Source organism: Drosophila ficusphila, unplaced genomic scaffold (genome assembly GCF_018152265.1).
Source record: "Drosophila ficusphila isolate 14025-0441.05 unplaced genomic scaffold, ASM1815226v1 contig_414, whole genome shotgun sequence".
Taxonomy (NCBI): Eukaryota; Metazoa; Arthropoda; class Insecta; order Diptera; family Drosophilidae; genus Drosophila; species Drosophila ficusphila.
This window is the reverse complement of record NW_025064328.1, coordinates 733,650-755,441: the sequence shown is the minus strand read 5'-3', so window position 1 is coordinate 755,441 and position 21,792 is coordinate 733,650. Positions and strand designations below refer to the sequence as shown.

The window sequence follows — 21,792 nt, the reverse complement described above, 5'->3', positions numbered from 1 at the left end:
TAGTTAGTACATTTTTTTTACTTTTTGTATGTTATATTTACAAAACAATATTAAATGTCATATTGCATTTTGAAAAAAACATGAAATCGGTTCACAAAAGTTGTATAAATATCTTCAAAATGAGTATATGGTCGAAGTATTACGATAATAACTAATAAGTACAATGGAATTGTGTGGAATGCTCCACTATTTCACTTTGTGTTATTTTTATCAGACTCTGTATAGTTCACAGAACGTGGAACCTTTCGTTCCTTAACTCAACTAATGTCTTTATACATGCTTCTATCAGATATTCGATTTAAGCTAACTTTTGCTACGATCGCTTGCGCGGCTTATGCAAAGGTCGATCCTGTGGCAGTTTAAACTCGAGGGGATCATAGTCCTCGTACGCGAGCTTTCGCTCTGGCGCAGTCTCAGGTAACTTGTTGATTTTCTGCAGCCGTGCATGGACTATCTGCAAGTGCCTACCGATGTAGTCTTCGGTGGGTGCCAATCGCTGGGCGTATTGCAAACAGGCCGCGGCCTTTGCAAGTCGCTTCCGCTCCACGAACACTACGCACAAATTGTGCAGACCTTGAGTGTTGTGGGGATCGTAGTGAAGTATGCTACGGTAGCACTTCTCTGCCGCGTCCAAATCCTTCATGTGGTTGATGTAGATGTCGCCCAACAAGATCAAACCCTTAACGTGTGAGGCGTGATGTCGGATCAATTGATTCAGAAAGGGCACCGCATCCAGTGGCCGCTTTGTATCGGCCAGCAGCAAAGCCAAGTTGAATAGGGCACTTCGAAAGTCGGACTTTAGGTGAATGGCCCTTTTGAAGAACTGTTCAGCCTCATCGAAGCTCGACTCATCCATGGCCAGCATGCCCAGGTTGAAGTACACCTTCTCGTTTTGATCATCCTTTGCGAGAACTTTGTAAAGTCGGGCTCTGGACACCCTGCGGGCCTCCTCGCCACCCAGCTCCTGCAGTAGAATGGCCGAGTTGAGCAGTGCCTGTTCGTGTTCCGGATACAATTCGATCGCCTTGTTAAAGTACACCTGTGCCTGCTGGCTTTTTCCCTGCTCCAGGAAGACCACACCCAAGTTATAGTAGATATCTGCGTTTTCGTTGTCATACAACAAAGCCTGTTCGTAAACCTCCTGAGCTTGAGCTGTGCGATTCAGCTTCATAAGAATGTCGCCGCGGTTAATGTAAGCCTGTAAGCACAATATGTTCAGTAAATGAAGTTGAAACAAGAATCAATAGGGATCTTACTTGAACGTAGTCACTCCTCATGCTGATTGCCTGGCGATAAAGATGGTCAGCCTCCTCCAGACGCGTTTGGTTCTTTGCTATGAGATTCGCCAGATTGATGAACACATTTAAGTGATTGGGCGCTATGCGCGCATGATAGCTGACTCCCGGCTTCGCCTGTGGAAACAGAGCCTTTGCCTGAACATAAGCCTGCTCAGCCTCCGCATACCGCTTGAGATTGTTGAGCGTGCGACCCACATTGATGTGGGCTCCGATGTCGTCGGTCTGAATGCGCACTGCCTGCTGAAAGTATAGCAGCGCCTCTTCAAACTTTCCCTCGTTCTCCAAAGCGTGTCCCACGTTGTTGTACAACTTTGCGTTGCGCTGATTAACATGCACACCGGACATAAAAAGGGAATACTCTGTACGCCAGTCGGAATTGCGTTGATGCGTTTTCAGCGCGTGCGTGAGCAGTAGAATAGTAAGTGCTGCCTGTCCAAGGCGTTTCCATCTGAGGCTTCCACGACGCTGAAGCTGCTCAAATCCGTAGGCCACCAGCAGACAGTATCCCATCGATGGCATGTACAGAATGCGTTCTGCCACCACAAATCCCACGGGGAAGAACAGATTTGACGCCGGGAGAAATGGCAGTACCATCCATCCTAGACACATAATTAGAGTCCGTGACTGAGCCCGATTGCGGGTCAAGCAGGCCTTGGCAACCAAGGCTCCCAGTGCAAAGAAGGTAAACAGGGTGGTCAAGTTGCGAGCATCCGCAAATCCCTGCAGCAATGGCACAGTACCTGAAAAAGTGGTAAGCATTAGTATACGTTTTTTAAAGTTTTTGATCCACTAACCCATAGTCCAGTCGCAGCAAAGCAGCGCGGGGCAGAGCAGCAGCCAGCAGTTCAGGTAAATGAGGTAGCCGTAAGTGAGTTGCCTCTCTGGCGTATCCGCCGCCGAAGCCGGATTGTCGAACCGCGTAAAGATGGGCAGTTGTGAGCCCATCACATAGACACGGCCCACAAGCAGAGCCAACGTGACGCCAGCCAGGAAGATCAAGCGTTTCCACAGCGCCGACGAGGACCATCGTCGAATGCTTGAAGGATTGACCGTTTTCGGCGACTGTTGTTCGTTTTGTTCCTCAAACAGCCGCAAAACAAAGTGGCACAAATGCAGCGGCCGGAGCTGATGCACCACGAACAACTCGTAGACTACGCAGATGCCGGCAATGGTGATTCCCTGCTCCTTGCACAGCATGGAGGCTAGCAGGCAACTGCCAAAGCAGGCGAAAAGCACTAGCCAGTTGGTTCGACGCGGGCAAACCGAATCGCCGACGGACTTCGCATAGCTGAGAAAGGCGGCCAGAAAGCAAATGGAAGAGAGCAATTCAGCGCGCCCGACGACGCCAGTAACGGCCTCCGTGTGAACCGGATGAACGGCGAAGAGCAGCGAAGCCACAAAAGCGCATGTGTTAAGCTGGGAGGACGATGATGAGGCGGCGGCATTACTGCCCGACGAGGCACACTGGCGCAGCAGAAGCCGGCAGACCCGACGCCACAGCAAGCAGACCGACAAGTGCAGCAGCAGGTTGACGAGGTGGTAGCCAAACGGCTCCAGCGCATGCAGCAAGTAGTTGAAGCGGAAAGTCAGCACTGTAAGCGGGCGATAGGACTTGTGAGACTGCTCCTTGCGCATTGGTGTGCCCCAGAAGTCGTTCAGGAAGACGTTGCGCAGTGGCGTGTGGGGCCTCAGGTCCTTGTTGTCCCTAATCGCACTAATGTCGTCGAAGACCAGGCCGCACTGGGTACTGTTGTAGTAGCAGGCAACGCAGGCCACGCAAATGCACAGGAATTCGAGCAGGTTCCTCTGCGAGGAACTGGTCGAACCGTCCTTTTTCTCGGCGAGAGGGAGGTTGCATTCTGGTGGATTCCGGGGTTGGGGTTCGTAGACATGTTGACTTCGCGTTACTTCGTGGAAGGTTTCATGAATCCATAACTGTTCGGTCAGGCGGCGAAATGTTACATGCAAGGGTTTTTCCCAGCCACGTTTGGCAGGTCCCTAGATGGCCTGGAAAAGCGAGAAAATGGAAAAACCTTTTCTGTGATTATTTGTATAAATGTTTACGGATATACAACCCAAAAATGTATGCTACATACACCATTCTAAAAGGGATTCCCCTCGCAGTAACTAACTTATTCAGTAATGTATATGTAAACCCTTGGCAACTTCTGTGGATACACACCACTCGCCTTACTTGTCTTACTTTCCGTAATTCATCCTCCACTTCCGCTACTCACCGAATCCTCCCACTGATTCAATGTGATTTTAATGACAAACTTTCTACCGTTTTTTATGAGCACTTAAAGTCATACAAAGAAGCAAAAACTGATTGCGGAAAAAATCAATTAATGCGCAACAAAGTAACTCCCTCCCGGTTACTGTCCTGGTTACCGACTGCACACACAAAAGCCCGAAGTTAACAAAGTTGTAACCCGCGGCCCGACAAAGCTCCGGATCCGGACTTTGGCTACGTAATACATGTGCGGACGGAGAGCGTTTTAGCGAGGCGGAGAGCACGAGAGATTTGTTTGGATAAACTGTTGTAAATATTGTGGGAATTGGGGAGCATTACTAGGCGGGGCACATCGGTGGGCGGATGAGCAGATGGGCGGATGCCACAATGTTGCACTCAATGTCATCGATTTTCCGGGCGTACAGTCAAAACAAACCAACCACCAAGTAAGCGCTCGTAAAGAGCACAGTCGGTTCCTTGGAGCCGAAGAGGATTGGAATCTCAGCTGAGCGCAACTTTGTTGCACGACCGACTTTTCCCGAAGGACGACCGGGGTCGCACGTGCTCCGCTTACGGTTTTCCCGCCACGAGCGGCACATGCGCGCTCACCCACATCCTGACACTTTCACTTGCCAGGACTCGCACTCTTCGTGCTCAACTCGCTCCCGCTCTCCGGTTTGAAATTAATGGCCGTGTGTGTTTTTGTAAAATTACTTTGACCGAGATACGGCGTTATGGCGAAGGAGAAGGACATAGCGAAGGATGTAGAGATGGTTGTGTGAGCTGGAGCCGGAGCCGGAGAGCCAGCCGCAAGTCCTCTCCCATTATGACATGGACGCCATTACAACACGGAGTTGGCCCTACACACGCACACAATTGCACGGCCAAAAACAAACCGATTTGACAACTTTGTAGCAATTTAGCCACATTTACAATGTTGCGCCGCGCGAATTCGCCAGAGGTGGAGCCACGGACTACCAATCACATCCCCCCAATCACGTACTTGTTGAGGTAGTTGCATTGCCACAAAATTAAATTACATTTTAACGAAATCGGAGCAGCACTCGGACGTGGTTTGTTGTTGTCTTATCGATACGCCGATAGCTGGCTTCCTCTTCCACATCAGCCACTCACAGCGAACCTGCCATCGATGTGCGGCGATATTTTCATCGCGTTTCTTCCACCTCTACAGCGTTTTCGGTAAAAGTGAGGGAGAAAATAGCATTTTTCTGAAAATTAGTTAAAAACATAAACATATAGAAGTAAAGATGTCTACTGAGGACTTTTACTTGCGCTACTATGTCGGTCACAAGGGCAAGTTCGGCCACGAGTTCCTGGAGTTTGAGTTCCGCCCGGACGGCAAGCTGCGGTACGCCAACAACTCGAACTACAAAAACGACACCATGATCCGTAAGGAAGCCTTTGTACACCAATCCGTGATGGAGGAGCTGAAGCGAATCATTATCGACTCTGAGATCATGCAGGAGGATGATCTTCCCTGGCCTCCACCAGATCGCGTGGGTCGACAGGTGGGTTTTTAAGAACAGCACGTGAAAGGCGCTCTACTAACTAAAAAGTTTTGTTTAGGAACTGGAAATTGTCATAGGGGACGAACACATCTCGTTCACTACCTCGAAGACCGGATCGTTGGTGGACGTTAACCGCTCGAAGGATCCCGAGGGCCTGCGATGCTTTTATTATCTGGTGCAGGATCTCAAGTGCCTGGTCTTCTCACTTATCGGCCTGCACTTTAAAATCAAACCCATATAAGGGACATATTCGTTCTTAAACATAGCCTATTTAACAGACACATTGTATTTTGTAATGGAACCTCTACAATACTTGTATTTGTATTAGCTATACCGTCGTAAGCTTGTGTACAGTTTACAGTGAATAAATAATGACAATGAAAAATATGTCTTACCTCAATTTGAATTATCTTAGCTTTGTTGAATGAAGTAACACAATTTTTTAATAGACCTAAATCGATTGATCTGAAAATGTTTATTCTCAGCTAACTCAAAAAATTGAGACGAAGTTGAATTTCTATTATTTTAGCAGCAGCAATCGTAAACAGTAATTCAAGCTACACTTCAAAAGGATCATCAAATTAAATGATGCGACCCAAACCACTTGAAATGTTTACACTTTGAAACATAATTCCGCCTCGAAACAAAAGCCTGAAAAGCGCAGTCCGTATTGGGAGCACGTACATATGTACGTATTATATGTATGTACATAATAAACCATAACAGTTCTCTGGGAGTCCCATGTGAAGCTCAGTACATATTTCTGGGGTAGAGTTTTCTATATACCGGCTATATACGGCTAAACCGCTGAGACGACATTTCAGTAAACGAATAGTGGATGAGTTTATATTGGGTTTCAGTCTTCAAAAGTCATTGAAGCAAAGCAGACGAAAATCGGAAACTTAAAAATCTTGGTTCGTTCACTGAATTTACTCCGGAAAGCATAAATAATAAGAAAAAAGTTTACAGATTTCATCATGAGTCGCAACTGGGATCTTGATAATTGCCAGGACGATTACAATTATAACCTATTTGATCATGACGACCTGTACGATCATCAGGACCTTTACGAGGACCCATATAACGACGAGAGCCTACATGGTCACCAAGACTTTTTCCATTCTAACTCTTATCGCGACGGAAACTACCAAGGTGGAGGTCGAAATCAATCATCCACATCTCGACGCAGGAGTTCCAACTCTAACTCACGTGGATCTCGCGCAGCTAATGGAAATAATCCGTCGGTTTCGCAAAACACCGCACCACGGACTTTCCATTCCGGTTTTATTAAAGTGTCTCATGCGCCAGAAGCTGTGTCGCAAAAACCCAGCTCATCAAAATCAAATCCATCGAAGTCTTCATCACCCGGCAACAATTTTGTTGTAAACATCGTTAATATTAACCATGAATATTAATATGAAAACTATGTATAATAAAAACTATATAATTGATTGTGAAAATCATGGCAAACACTGAAAAGAATTAAATAAATTTTTAACCAAAACCGAAATAGTTAGACACATGAATTTTGCATTTTCGCCTTTAGCAGCTTGTTTCATTCTAGAAGAAGCAAATGAATTGAATATAAGCGGACTCTAGGCATTGGCATTTGTAGAAAGGACAGTAAGATGTAGGCAGATTTTGAAATAGGGTAAATAAACAATCACGGAGCGTTTGAAGTCTTGCTATGAAGATGAAACAGATTTTTCAAAATTAATAATTCAACTATGAATACTTCAAGTGCAATATATTGGAAAGCTGACACTCTTGAATTTCCGTCATTTCAGTTTTATAAACAAGGGTTCCCACCATTGGAATCTCTCTATATACAACTTTTTTACTGATACAAGCATAAATGCATTTGAAACTGTCGCCAATACATTTTCAAGTATCTATGTATATACAAAAATCTAGAGAACAACCAAATTGCTGATACAGCACGCCTGCCTTCAGGGATCGTTGAGGAAATAACTTTCAGTAGCTTGACGAAGCTGAAAGAGTACAGACGCTTTTAAAAAACACAAAAAACTAAAATTGGTTCGTAAGCTGACGTGTTTGAAAACTCAGATTATTAAATTCTTTGCGACTTAGAAATCAAGATGAGTGACCGACGATTGGACAACTGGAATGGAGGCCAGGGCCACCAATACCAATACCAGCAGACGACCTATTCCAACCAAGTGGCTAATCCGAGTCGGGCAACCTCTAGGCAGATTCAAGCCAACAATCGTAGGGCCGTTGTCGAAGTGGAGCAAATCACTCGTGCGTTGTCCAACAACGCCCCACCCAACAGTGTCACTTACAACTACATCAACATCAACCACAGATATGCAAAGAAGTAATATCTACTCGGAGTGCAACTTGATGTTCTATTTTCCTTAACTCGTTTCTATTTCCAAGTTGCATTTAAAATAAATAAAAAGAAACGAAACTAAAAATATTTGTTTTTCTCCGATTTCTTAATCTTTTCATTCCTTTCTTAATTGAAAGCGTTGCAATATAGTTAATAGACAAAAGGATTGACTGTATAAAGTGTATATTTGAAAAATACAATTTAATGTCTAATGTGATTAAGTAACATACATTAAAAAATGGTAAAATATTAAAGTCGTTTACATTTGTACAACTATAAAGTATCTAAAATAACGGATAAAACTTGGTATATATATATCTCACAAACTGGCAAATTTCCTTAACGATTAAGTACAAGTAAATACTTAGCATAACCCCTTAATTGGGTTCCTAGCAAACTGGTGAAAAAAACGCGTTCACGAAACGTTTGAAGACTCGCAATGGGTTTGACTTATATATGCTACTAAATTCAGTCTTTGGGGTTAGTACTTTGTTAACTAAAGTACAAACTAAGGGCCTACAAGCGATCCAACACTAAAGAAAGCTCTTATAGAGCCGAATACGTAGGTCTCAGAGTCATAACTGCGGCTGCTGGTGCAGGGCCAAAGTGGCCGCGATGTTGTTGCTGGGTCGCTCTAAATAGCTTCCATGTCCTGGCATGGGCATTGACATTGGCATTTCCAGGTGTTGGTGATGGTGATTGAGTTGCGCCTGCTGCAGATGTTGCTGATGCTGTTGCGGCAGTTGCTGCTGGTGGGAGAGCTGTGCCTTCAAAAGACTGGGCGATGCCTGCATGGCACTGTTGCTGGCCACGCCAGCGCTACTGCCACCAGGACTGGGACCGCCCTCCTTCAACGGAACGCCGATGGTGAGTCGCACATGGAGGCCAGACTCTTTAATGAGATTCACCACATCGCCGTGCGACATGCCGGCGATCTCGATGCGGTTCACAGCCACTATGCGATCTCCTACCTTGAGCTCTCCGCATCGATCGGCCGGACTGCCGGGTATCAATTTGCCTAAAAACATATACTATAAGTAAGCGACAAAGAACATCTTCATATACCACTTACCTATTGTCGAGCCGTAGTAATGGTTCGATGATGATATTATAACAAATCCAAAGCCCTCGTTTTCATGCCTACTCACGATAACATCGTAAGGATAACGCCGCAATTGTGTACTAACTGGAGCCTGCTGTAAAAGTGGATTCCGGCGACGGCGCAGGATCATGGTGACCTGCCCACGTAGCGCTGATTCCCCCACCAAGGAGACAACTTTGTGGTGCGAAGAGTTCAGCTAAAACCATTACATTAATATATTAACTGTTTATAGACTATCAAGCCGAAGGTTAACCTACCACGTTGATGCCATCGATGCTGAGGATCTCATCGCCAGTGGAGATGCGCTGGTCCTGATCCGCGGCGCCACCCGGCACAATGTGGCCAACTGTGACCTGGGAGCCCTCCTCAGTGCCGCCAACGATGCGAAAACCGAAGCCCAGCGCCTGGCGCTCCAGGGTGACCTCGGTCAACTCGCACTGGTCCGCATCTTCGGAGGCGTCGAGCAGGGCTCCGTTCCGCCAGCTGGGCGAGTGCTGCAACTGCTGCTGCTGTTGCTGGTGTGGAGGATCCAGGTTGGCGAACCCTACCCGTCTCCGATCGCTGAGCAGCTCGTTGACCCGCCGCTGGATACGCTCATTCTGGAGATGCGCCGTCTGGAGCGGCGAGTACTGACTGGCGGTGCCCGACATCGCGGCCTGCTGCGCCTGGACAAAGTATCCAGGGCGATAGCGCTGCGCCTGGCAGTCGTAGCAATAGCAGGACTCGTGGTGGGCCAGTGGCAAGGGGAGCGGCTGCATGCTGGGCGGCAGCCCGTAAATGCCACCATTAGCTTCTCCCTGCAGCGTGACCTCCGCCAAACGCTCGCTGAGGCGGCTTATCTTGGGATAGGGATCCATGTAGGGCACGTCGTCCAGTTCCTGCAGGCTACTGTTCGACTTTCCCTGGGTCTGCAGCTGAAGCGGTTTCCTGCCCTCCGCCGCAGGGACGCCATCTCCTTCGCCATCCACTTCGTTACTGGGTGTTTGAACCCTGGCCCGTCGCGTGTCCACCAGCGGGGTCTTCGGTCGCATCGGCAGCACCTCCTTCACCTGGGTGCTGTACAAGTCCGCCGTGGGTGTCTTGCTGCGGAAGAGGCCGCTGCCAACGAAGTTCTTTCGCAGCTTAGCCACATTGCCCACCTGGTTTAGTTGGGAGAGCGAATTGTTGGCCGGCTGATCTGGGGGCGTGCGCTGAATCTTCACTGCTGTGGGCGTCGTCTGGCTGCACTCCTTGAGCAGCTCCACCACGTAAAAGTGCGGCTTGTTTCGCACGTTCATCCCATTGATTTCTAGCAGAACATCACCTTCCATCAGTTGGGTGCAACAGTTCCGATCGAGGATCTTCTTTACGATTTGACCACAGGCGGAGTCGGCAATGGTGAAACCGAAACCCATGGAGCCCTTCATAATTGAGAAGGTGTAGAGCTCAGGTTTCTTCATCAGGATAAAACCACTGCCGGCACCACTGGCTTTCTTTGCTCCCTCGCCGGACAAGTCCAGGAAGTTGTAATTCCCGTCCATGTTGAGACGCCTCTGCTTCTCCGACTCCCGTCCATCCACTGCCATGGTGGTCACCACCTCGTTGTTGGGATCATTCGGATCAAAGGGTAGCGGGTATCCACGGCACACCTCCAGCGATGCCCTTTCACCGGGCAGAATTGACTGAAATATATTGACCATATCGTGGTGCGTGTATCCCAGAACACAGGTGTCGTTCACGTAGACCAGGACATCGCCCGTTTGCAGCTGGCCGTCCAGCCAGGCGGGTCCGTTCGGCACCACCGTTTTGATCTGCAGAAACTCCTCCACATCCCCGCCAGCGCTGCCATCGCTACCCACAATGGTGAAGCCCAGACCGCGGGATGACTTTAGCAGCGTGGTGTTGATGCGCTGGCCCTGCAGCTCGGCGGGATTCCGGGTGAACTTGTAGGGTAGCTTAACTGGGGAGCCCTCATCCTCCTCCCGATCTTCAGCCGTTTCGGTGGGAAGAGCCTCTGGCAGCACAGTGGGAGTCTTGGAACGCTGTTCCTGTTGCTGTTGCAACTGCTGCTGTTGTTGTTGTTGTTGACACTGCTCGGCCGCTCGCCGTTTGGCTTCCAGCACTGGGTTCTCGTACTGCGTTCGCCGGTTCACGTGGTCAATGAAGTACATCCCGTACATGGAGTCTTCTATCTTTTCCCAGCCGTAGGGCAGCTCGTCCTCACAGCAGTCCTCCAGAGACTTTTTCTGATACTTGGAAAGCCGCGGATCCAGCCAGTGCGAGGTTCCCGTATTGTGACTGCAAATGGTATTCATATTATAAGATATACAAAACAATCATTGGAAGAACATTAAACTATCCGTTGAATATATACAAATATTTTGTTTTCCATTGTTTATCCTTAATCCTTTAATCATACTCACTCGATGAAGTAAAGCTCGCCTCGTTCAGTGTAGGCAGTCTCCCATTTTGGGGGCAGGGGTCCCAATCCGTCACCCGGATCATCATGGTTTTGGAGCTGGACATCGCCAACTCCGCACTCGCTGCCAAGACTGCTGTCACCTGTCTCGCCATTGTAGTATGTATTCTGCAGGAGATTCTCTGTAAATTAAAGGGAGCTCGATTATTTACTCTTCCATCAATTAAGCAGTACAAAAATCAATCACCAAACTCAAATCGTTCAACGAACCCGCCAACAGGTGGAACTTGGCCAAAACGAGTTGGTGGAGTCAAATGCTCAGCCAGCCGAAAATAGTTTGGTGTGGTCTTTAGAAATCGAACCACATAAAAAGCGAACCCCAATCCCTAGTCCGCATCTCCTGCCATTGGCCATTCCCCCTTGGTAACTCTGTTGGGAATCCGCTGAAGCGTAAAGCGTTTTCGATTGGGGCAAGCCAGAATGATAATTATTATTAGCAGTTTGCCAGTTGGCAGGCAGGCAGGCTCTGCTTAGGCTGTGACCTACTTTTCTGGACCACGGAGATAATGAAACGAGATGGCCACTAGCACTCGCAGACCCCACTTACAAAGTCGGATGAGCAATGGGGAAATTTTAATTATGGCCAAGCGAAAGAAGTAAATGAGTGGCCTATGCTTTTGGCCAAGGCCGACGTGATTTCGCTCGGCAAGCCGTTAAGAGATGATCGTTTGATAAGCTCTCAGCATGACTCAGGTTTCGTCGAAAACGCTTTAGGCCAAATTCGGGCTTTTATAAAGAAAAGTTTTAATTCGTTAGGTAACCATTGCTAGAACTAGAAAAAAATGTTCAACTTTGGTTATTTCATGAAACACACTTTTAAAATTTTCCTTTGAAGTTTAAGCTTAAACCTCTTCTTCTTAGATTTGCATTATAAAATCAGGTCTACGGTGTTATGCTAAATCATGCATCGATGTTTATTAAAAGAAGGAAGTAAAGTTGGCTTTAGCTTTTGCGGACCGCTCATCGTTAACCCCTTTTGAGGTGCATGCCCCAACCCAGATATTTAAATATACCTGTACATATACAGAGATAAAGCCATGCGAATAGGGCTAATCGAATGTCGGATCCACCGGAGAGCGAAAGACCCACCTGAGCATCATTCAAAACATATTGCGAATCATTTGCATAGCAAGATGAATATTTATGCCAGACACTTCCAATTGGAACACGGAAGGTGAGGGAAAGGGAGGGCAGGTGACACATCTTTAAACGGTAAAAGCGCCATCGCCTCATGTTTGAACTGGGCCTTAGGAAGTGGGACAGAGATGGGGAGAAGCTCGTTTAAATAATTGCACAGCAACAAAAAAATAACCATAATATTTATATCAAAATGCATTTGTATCGAAAGGGGTAGCTTGCTTGGTTTTTTTATCGCTATCACAAAATAAACTTAAGCAAGGGCTCTGCCATTTTTTAATCTATGCATTATTGACATAGTAAATGGTGATTGGGGAAAATAAATTTGACAAGAAATTTTGTGCTGTGTACAATCACCATGTTTGTGTTCGTAGAGTCTACAGAATCTATAGTGTTAAAGAAGTGGGCGCCAAGAGGGGTGGGAAACGAAGGGACAACGAGGGGAAATGGAGTTTTTCCAGCACGGAAGTTGTTGGCGGCACAGTTGTGCCTTGGCCTCCCAGTCCCCTCCCATTCCCTTCATACCCCTAACACCACCCACTTTGTTTTCCTTTGCCGCTTCGTTCGCAACTTCACTTGCTTGCATTGTGTAAATATTTGTAGAATGCGAGAGAGAGAGGGAACTATTTGATCAACAGATGTAGCACAGAAATAATGCTCACAGCTGTATATGGAATGAACCAGGGCTGCAAACAAAACACAAACTAGAATCTGAACTAAATACTGTTTACCTTTCTCGATTCCCTTTATACCAGGCAATCCCGCTTTACTTTCCGAAAATCTGGGTTTATCTCCTTTTCTAAGGCAAACACGAACACAAATACATATGTGACACACATTGCTAAATCTAAAAATGTTTTGTTATCTCTTCTTTGCAGATAAGATATGCAAATGTTTTCTTTTTTAATGAATCAGCATATATGATCGCGAAATACGATGCTAAGTTTGGACTGAGAATGTTTTTATGGACTCTCTTGGACAAACAATAATCTATATGAAGTAGCTTCATAGAATAAATGTGTTCAGATGGTTTTTGAATAGCAAACATACATATAAGCAGCAAAACATATATTTTAACTACCTTTCATTTAAATATTTTCAAAAGAACCAGGGCTATAAAAACAATCCTTTATTTTAGGTACGAAAAGAGAAATTTAATCTCCTGTGTAGACTATAAAAATTGTTCACTCGCCCAAACAGATCGCATATCTTGCATGCCAGTAAAGTGAAAAAAGTGACTCATCTGCTGGGAATGTTGGCTCGAATGGATATCGAAATTAAAAAGAAAGAAAGAGTCAAAAAAGAGAATCAAGCCTCGCCTGAGTCTTAGTGGTACACAAAGAATATCCATTACTCATAATAACAGGAATTGCCGTAGTCAGAGACTGCCGTAAATGATAATGATTGACAAACGATTATTCCCACAGATTGTGGCTAATTGAGCACGAGATTCAAAGAGAAATTGGGGGAATCATTTAGCTAAGATCATATCAGGACAGTTCAGACTGATCGGGAGTGCATTAAGACTCCGGTAAATGTCTAAAAATAATTTAAACAAAGCACAACAAAAGGGAACTCCATTTTCGGCCAACATGTGGTACAATTGAAGCAGATACAAACAATCCCCGAATGTGCAGCCCACAAATTACGTAAAGTCGAGTCAAAATACCCGCCAGTTCATTGACTTTGACCCAAATGAAAAACAAAAGTCAAACGCAAAGTTACGCACGCGTCTTTCGGGGGTCAGGGGGCGTGGCAAACCGTAGGTAAAGTACCCAAGGGCGTGACGGTAACGGAGAAGTGCTCCCTAGGTGCCCCCAGTAGTCTTTCAACTTTTTAACCTGCAACAAGCAAGTGCTGCTTAAACTACCTTTACCTAATTGCCAATTTTACCCATTGTGATTTTCTTTGCGTAGGTTTTCATAATTTTCCTGGCCACGTTTGCCAGTAAATAAAGGAATGGGAAAGCGGTTTATTTAAAAAGATAAAAGATAAAACATAAAACCATAAAAGCATTATTTATCTATGTTTCTGAAATACTTATTTCTTATATAACTTATGTGCTCTTCGCAAGAAATCAGTTCACACTGTTTGACAAGACATTGATGTACTTTAAAGTTTATTCACGAACATTTGCACTGCACCTTATAAGTTGTTATTCGATCGTGAGTTTCGGCACGATCTAATGACATGTTACTTGACAAGACCAGTTCAAACTTTAGGGAAATGGATTTCTTACAAAAAAAAAATAAATAATTCGGGCGTTGAAAAGTACATTTCCGAAATCGAGACGCAACCCGTTAACTTTTATATCTTCATAAAACTTATGCAAAAAATTATGATTAAGCTCCATAAAAAAACATTTTCCCGAGGTGTTTGTATACTTTCTTAAAATTATGACCACTACTTTGGGATTATGTCCGGCTTCAGTTATTTTTTGCCTCTACAAGAACTTAAAAACAGCAAAGTGAAAGCCCCATGTCGCTCCAACTCTAATTTGTTTAATTCCCGAGCAACGTCCACATAAATTAGCCAGTAATAAGATGCTCTTTCCGCCGCTATCTGTGCCGTCTGGACCGCTAGAATCTGCTGGCCAGTGCAGTTCTTCGAGTTACGCAATGAGCACTTAAACTCCAACTCGAGGTTCTTGTAGCGGGTCCGTTGAATGCTCGCCCGGCAATTATGTACTATACTTCGCCCGCATTGGAATGCTTCGCCTTCGGGCAGCAGAAGTTTGCTCGAAGCCCGTGGCCCTCAATTGATGTCATCGAGTTGCTGATTCTCCCCACTGGGGGATGGTAAAACAAAGTAGAACTTTGTTCTCGCAGGAAAGGAAAAAGGGGGCGGCGATCCCCATTCCCTGTGTCATTTGTGACGACTCCTTTACGGACTCCCCGCTCTCCGACTAATGATAGCATCTAATTGGCTTTGCTGCTTCGTTAACTTGGCTTACATGGCACGCCATAAACTAGAGTTACCCTCCTGCTGCTGTCGTAATCAAGAAATTAATAATCGCAGCATACTATGCAGGGGACAGTGGAGCGACTGCAACTCCAACGCCACCGAAGGTTCTCCGCCGCTAATTGCTACTGACGTGAGGCGTAAATGATAAGCAAGATACAATGTGGCGGGGGCGGGGGCGGGGAAGAGGCGAGCGCGTTCTCCAGGTGGGTAAATTCGAGTTCGTTGCCACCACTTAAGGCCATTGAAACTCCTGGGACAAAATATATAACATAACACCCCCGGCGAAGGTAGACTTTTGCATTCATCTAATCAAATCACACCCGCTCCGCAAATTGAGTAAGCCAAGTCTGAGGAATTCATGCCCCGAAACGCGGCAACCACTTAACAATGGGACAGAATGGTGGGGGAATTAAGCCAAGCGGCAAACGCTTAACAGATGATTCAGATACATACTAACCACCTATCTTGCCCAACTTCCGAAAACGATTTCCCATCTACACCTAGATGGTGTTGTCCAAAATATACGAGTATATACACCGAAATGAGCACGAGATTGTGTGGGTTGTGTTTTTTAAATGGAAGATTATGTGAAACGTGAAGAGTGTTTACAAACACCAACAAGTTAATATTGGACTGAGTTTTGGTCCTATAAGGCTATGAAATTCTTAGTTCGCATTAGCCAAATTCAAAAATCCATTAGTTTACCTGTTGCCAATGATCATAGATATGGTGATACCTTGTTTTAAATGGACAACTAATAATTTGGCTGAACGTTTTAATTTAATAGCCCCAATCACACCTACAAGTTGAATGTCGATTGGCCATACTATTAAATTCCCACATCATCTAGACCGGCAATTTGGAGCCCACCGCATACTCAAGTTAAGTCGATCAGCGACAAAATCGAGGTTACCTATTTCCCCCCGCTCCACTCGTTGTCGGCTTTAAAATAAACCAGCTCTCTGGGTTTCATTCATGAATGTCGTCTTACGATAATTCATTCGGAGACGGCAAGAAACAATGCAGCTCACTTGGGTTAGATGGCAAGTGGATCGACTAGGTTCAGGGGCTTCAATGGTTGGTTGTGAGAAAGTGATGACTGCTGGATTAAATGAAACGGGAGTAGAGTGCCGCCAAGAAGGTGAAACCGAGTGTAATATTGAAAGTGTAGTTCTTAGTCCTCTAAGAACTGGCTAAGAACGAAGACCCACAACCATTTCGAGCACAAGAAGGTTAGCAAGAAAGTGGGTTTTGGTTTACATCGAAATATTTGTAGCAGTTCTTTTTCAAAGGCGCGTGGCTCCCCAAAATAAAAACACCCAAACAACTGGATACTAATTATCCACCCGCTGTTTCACTACTTTCTGTTTACTTTTCCCTTAACTCCCCGCTGCGAGTAGACTAATTTTGTGGCGGACAAGTGCATTTCGAGTTGAAATTGAAACCGAAAACGTAATTGAAACTGAAAAGCAAAGTGGGAGTGTGTTTTTGGACGAATCACTCTTGGCCATGTGGGGGCGGAAATGAGTCACTTGAGACGGTCGCCCTAAATTAGGTTTAAGAGCTGGCCCATTACAAATTAATTTTAATATTTTACGAGGCGAAACGAAAGTGGAAATTCGATTTGGAGCACAGCCTCGGGCGACCACAACAACCAACTACTACATAATTGATAGCCACATGCGACAGTAAATTGGATCAAACACAATAAAGGGAAAACTTATAAATAAATAATTTTCTGATGTAAACATTAACTTGAAGCATGTGGAATGCATAAAGTTTTTATTATTCAAATCTGTTGTTAATTGCATCAAAATAAAGTCATTAATATTTATGCATCTGCGCTTAAACATATTGCATTACTTTTTTTTCTTATCAAAACATGTTACTAAATACAAGACTAATGCGTTGGTTATAAAGCTGAGAAGTAATCCCTTTGAAAAGATTTCAGTGCTAACTAAATTCCAATTAAAGTTTTGATTTATATATCCGCTATTCCGCAGCGTACTTACTTAAACGATACATTGGTTTCTTAATTACATTGGGTAATCGAATCGATTTTGTTTGCTTACCCTTGCTGCCTTTCAGAATGCTGCTGGGCGGAGCAGCTCGTCCGGTGGCGGGGCCTCCTCCATTAATCCCATTGCTGCCAATGCCATTGCTTGGCATTCCGGAGATAAACTGATTATGCACCGACATCTGGCTGTTCAGCGAGGAAGTGCCGCTCAAGGAGGCGACGTCCTCACGTGAAGCGGAGTTCCCGGCTGCCGAAGAGGACACGACGGATTTCTTGAGTGCCGGCGGCGGTGGCGGTCGCAGATGGTGCCCACCCCCTGGTGGCGCTACACCGGCTGGCTTGTCGCCGTTGCCATTCCCGTTGCCGTTACCAACCACATCTATACCGGCGGACAATGTCTGGGAAACTCCAAGAACAACATCGGCGGCATCAGAATTATCGTCCACGTTGTCGCGGCTGCAATTGAATTTTCTGCTGCTTCCGTTGGCAAGGCTAGAATTTAGATTCGAGTTTCCGTTAAATGTTGCAAAACTGGTCGGAGCAGCAACAGGATGTGGATGTGGATGTGGATGGGAGTGCTGGTGTTGGTGGGAAGCATTCAGAGGCGCCAACTGCTGTGGCTGCTGCTGCTGATAGAAGTGATTGCCGAAGTGCTGCTGCTGTTGTTGCTGCTGCTGCTGCTGGAGCATTAGGTAATCGGTGGGAGACTTGGCGGCTGCCACGCCCCTCGCCACCACACCTGCTCCTCCGCCGGCTGTCGCCGTTGTCGTGGCCGTGATTATTGGCATTTTGAGCCGCGTATCTTTAGCTTCTGTCACGCTCTCTCACACACTCGAATTGATCACAAACAAACGATCTAGCCACTGGTGTTTTTTCTTTTCATTGCATTCGACGAGACTCGTTATTTAATACTTGTTATATTGTTTCGGTTTCGCTTGTTTGCGGGAATGCCTAGATTAGCTTTGAACGCTTCTTCATTTTGCCGTTTTATTAATTCGTTTGTCATTGAGCATCCATTCCGGTTTCGGGGAGCTGCAAAACAAAACAATCGAAAGAGAAACCATTAATTAGCAGTATGCAAAGTAATAAACAATTACCAAGCATATAAACAGTAGAATAGTTATGACCGCAGTAATAAAGCAATAAAAGCGCTGCTGTGAGATGAGAAAAGTTAGGACACTCGTGGCTTTTAAATATTGATCAGGCTCTCTACTAAATAAGTTCCTACTCATATATTTAACCATTTATATAATATTAAAAAGAAGGGATTTCAGACACTATGTCAACGATGATTAAGATTAAAAAAAAACGACTCCTACTAACTAGAGAACAAGTGCGACATTTTCTCACTTAAGATATTTTCTTGTTTGATTTTAGTTCAAAATAAAGCTGTTACTAGAATTCCATCAAAATGTTGCTGTTTGAAAATGAAAAAGCCTAAGAACTTAAATTCTTGGGTGTGTTGGGAACTTTTGTTTATCTCGGTCTCTTAAACTGTATCGCACAAGATGCTTTAAAGTCATCGTTAAGTACTGTGAATATCTAGCATTGTTTGGACCTCCACCTCTTTAACTCCTGCATCGCAGCTCTCTAAGCCAAGTCGCCAAGCCAACTATCCAGTTAGACAGCTCCAGGCCAGACACGATCATTGTTCGGTGGCTTACTCCAGACTGCAGTTTCAAGCGGTGCCAATCAACAGATTGTTCAGTTAAGCTATTCAGTATTAAGCCCCCTCGCTCCCCTTTCTCTATCTCTCTGTTGACATTGCAATTTACCAGAGGTTTGCTTCGACTTTCCCATGGCAGACATATAATTATTATTATTTTTCTGCACATTCCATGGCAAAGTTTTTCATAAATTTTCGCCACTGAAATAATTTAACTTTTTTGCAGCCATCAAGTGCGTTTTTAAAAAAACCATATAAAAAACTTTCTTTGTGTAATTTGTTGTAGTCAAAGTTTTGAGTGAACTGGTTTAAATACTATTTTCATTTTCAGACAGGCTTGAACCAATTTCTCGACTCTCCCTTACTGGTAAATATGTATTATAAATATTTTAGCTGAATGGTGGTTTCCCCGAGAAAATATGGAAACGTTGACTCACGACACACAATTACAAGTAAGGGGAGAGGAATAAGAAAATTAACTGTGCGAAAAAAGGGGCATCAAACACGGCAGCAACATAAAATTCCTCAAGCGAAAAATTTACTCCAATGAGAAAAAAAACAGAAGACGATCGGCTAGTTGATGAAGGGGCAGGAGGAGAATGGTGAGGCACCGAAAGAGCTGCGGGCACCGCCAACCAAGAATTCCAGAAACGAGAAGCAAAACAACAACAACAGCGAAAAACAAGTTTTTCAGAGCATGCCACCAGATCGCCAGAAAACCGAAAACTGAAAACTGAAAACCGAAAGGCAACCCCCACAATTACACAATGGAAAAGAATAGTAAGTATCAGTGAATAGCCTTGCTGCAGTCTAATTACTAAAAAATGTAAATAAATACGAAAATTTGACTAACAAATATTGGAAAAGGTCAGTTTTTGAACCACCAATAAATCTTGCTCGTTTCCAGACTTTTATAGTTACTCAGGTCCATAAAATAAATTCGTTTTGAAAATCGTAACCCACATGGAAAACCCTTAAAGGACATTGGTTCATAGATGACGAGAACTGCAGAGTCATTACAATCTACTTTGTTCATCATTTTCTATTCAGGTAGAAAGAGTATAAAGCTTGTCAGGTATAAGACATAAATGTATTAAAAACCCTATTTAAACTACAATAAACAGATCAGCAGGTTACATAAACTTTTCTTTCTCTGTACGCGGGAGTAACAGAACCGATCTGCTGGTACCCAAGGTGGTTGATTTACTTGCCACATGGAGACCTAAACAGAAACCTTTTCGAACCGCAAAAGTGACCAGCCACCTGTCGTTTGGCGGGCAGCGAAAACTGCATGGAGCATTAGAGAAAAATCGTGGAAGGAGCGAAAAGGAAAGGAAAGGTGTTTTGGCCACTTTCGACAACCAGGCGCACGACCTGAAATTACCCATAACAACTACAGTCGACCTTCCATAAATTAAACACTCATTTGTCTCAAAAAATAGAGCTATGGACAAAAAAACTGTAAAAACCGTTTTAGGATCATCTTTATGGACATCAGATTTGAGTTTGGATGAATGAGGTTTCTGTGACCTCGGAATAGGACTAGTATATAGGGACCTCTAGTTAAAGTTGTTCGAGTTATAGATGTTTGACTGTAGTGGCATTCAACGAGGGGAGCGGTGACTGCAAAACCAAGTGAAAACCCATCAGCAAAATCCACAATTTCACTCCAGGGAGGGAAATTCATCATCAGCGTTTATGGCCGCCTGAGGTTTTCTGCGAAGCGAGTTAGGTGCAGTTGGATGCAGATCCATATGTGGCCAAAAACCGCACGTTGGCACGTTGTCAAAAAAAGATCATACTGGTTATGTTTTACTTGTTTTATGGCCATATGAGTTTCCCACAATGGTAAACTTTTATTTGTAGATTTTATGAAACCAGATAAGGATCCAATGTCAAGAGCATAAATTAACAAACCAAAGTGCAAATAAAATATTTTAATTTGCGACCAATGCAAGTTAATAAATCTAAATAAGTAAATAATGATATACAAATCTCAAAAATGATTTAGTGGTTTCAATGAATTGGTGATTACATCGGTCATAGACTTCCACTTTCAACACTCGAACGCCACATTGGTAAATATTTATCTTTTCATGCATACTCCACTAATTGACATCGATCAGAGATAAACTTTCTAGCGAGTTATGCTCAATGCCACGAGCAAATATTGGAAAAATGTCAACAAGAGATAAACAATTTTCTGGCACTTTTTGAGTGGCCAGTGGTCACTTTCAAAATTCGCACCTCTTCTTTTGTTTATTTATTTGGCTGGAAAACGGGTTAAAAGCCAGGGATCGATGATCGTTGTTAGCGGCACATAAGTGTCGAGTATCGAACACTTTCCATTTTTATGGCGATTTTGTGTTTTGAGCCGAGATTTTCTTTGCGTTTTCTTCTTTTTTCACGCATACACTTGCCGAGATGCGGTGGCACTTGTTAACTGTGATAATATGGCCAAGTTTGAACTTGTTATGGGCCAAAAAAAACTCCTGGAAAACCCGTTGGAATACCGCCGACCGACGTACACACCTGCGATCGTATAAAAACGAGTTGCCGTTTCAGCGTCACTTGAACGGAGTTATTTCTTCGTTTTCCACTAAAAGTTGCATTAAATTGCAATTCGATTTTCCCGCTACGCGAACCGAACTCCACGGAACATCGAAAACAAATGAAAACTGAGGTGGCGCGCCGAGTTGAGTTGAAAAACCTGTTGCTTGGTCCACGCACACAGCACCAACTAAATGCGCTGTTGTTGTCCTCACAGGAGCATTGCAATGGTTCTTTATATCACTTGAGCTTCAACACAAATGCCCTAATAAACCAATTGGCTTAACATAAGTAACAAAAACACACAATAAACGGTACAAATTGAAATGAAAACGAACAACAAAACAGAAAACAAAATAACGCGACGCTTAACACGGTTGCATCTTAGAAATTCATCGGCTGAGGCTTATCGGATCTCATTCACCACGACTATGTGACCATTCACAAGTTAACAGGTGTTTGGCGGCACCTTCGATTATCTACCG

At 44.5% G+C, this 21,792-nt stretch overlaps 3 protein-coding genes and 2 long non-coding RNA genes across 6 annotated transcripts; 3 read left to right on the top strand and 2 right to left on the bottom strand.

The window, feature by feature from the left end:
* Window positions 1–167: 167 nt before the first annotated feature.
* On the bottom strand, window positions 168–4,646 carry LOC108095211 (protein O-mannosyl-transferase Tmtc3). Its single transcript, XM_017196222.2, is given in 5 exon segments — window positions 168–1,198; window positions 1,257–2,038; window positions 2,093–3,127; window positions 3,130–3,305; window positions 4,572–4,646. Coding segments are annotated over 4 exon segments (2,763 nt in total). The 5' UTR covers window positions 3,191–3,305; window positions 4,572–4,646; the 3' UTR covers window positions 168–313.
* A 41-nt stretch (window positions 4,647–4,687) lies between these two features.
* Window positions 4,688–5,447, top strand: LOC108095213 (protein mago nashi). Its single transcript, XM_017196224.2, has 2 exons — window positions 4,688–5,060; window positions 5,119–5,447. Exons 1-2 carry the CDS (start codon window positions 4,800–4,802, stop codon window positions 5,299–5,301), a joined length of 444 nt encoding a protein of 147 aa, XP_017051713.1. The 5' UTR covers window positions 4,688–4,799; the 3' UTR covers window positions 5,302–5,447.
* A 411-nt stretch (window positions 5,448–5,858) lies between these two features.
* LOC108095131 lies at window positions 5,859–6,570 on the top strand. Its single transcript, XR_001771607.2, has 2 exons — window positions 5,859–5,974; window positions 6,030–6,570. It is a non-coding gene; the product is annotated as an uncharacterized LOC108095131 (long non-coding RNA).
* Window positions 6,571–6,987: 417 nt separating this feature from the next.
* LOC108095174 lies at window positions 6,988–7,500 on the top strand. The gene is made up of 2 exons (XR_001771610.2): window positions 6,988–7,097; window positions 7,152–7,500. It is a non-coding gene; the product is annotated as an uncharacterized LOC108095174 (long non-coding RNA).
* Window positions 7,501–7,579: 79 nt separating this feature from the next.
* LOC108095170 (membrane-associated guanylate kinase, WW and PDZ domain-containing protein 1) lies at window positions 7,580–21,691 on the bottom strand. 2 transcript variants are annotated; one of them, XM_017196134.2, is made up of 6 exons: window positions 21,005–21,691; window positions 17,147–18,123; window positions 10,918–11,095; window positions 8,773–10,792; window positions 8,486–8,711; window positions 7,580–8,431 (listed from the first exon to the last, which is right to left on the bottom strand). In XM_017196134.2, exons 2-6 carry the CDS (start codon window positions 17,877–17,879, stop codon window positions 7,989–7,991), a joined length of 3,600 nt encoding a protein of 1,199 aa, XP_017051623.1. In that variant the 5' UTR covers window positions 17,880–18,123; window positions 21,005–21,691; the 3' UTR covers window positions 7,580–7,988. The 2 variants fall into 2 exon arrangements, with proteins under 2 accessions (XP_017051623.1, XP_017051624.1); XM_017196135.2 differs by having other exon boundaries at window positions 21,290–21,691.
* Between the last annotated feature and the right edge of the window lie 101 nt (window positions 21,692–21,792).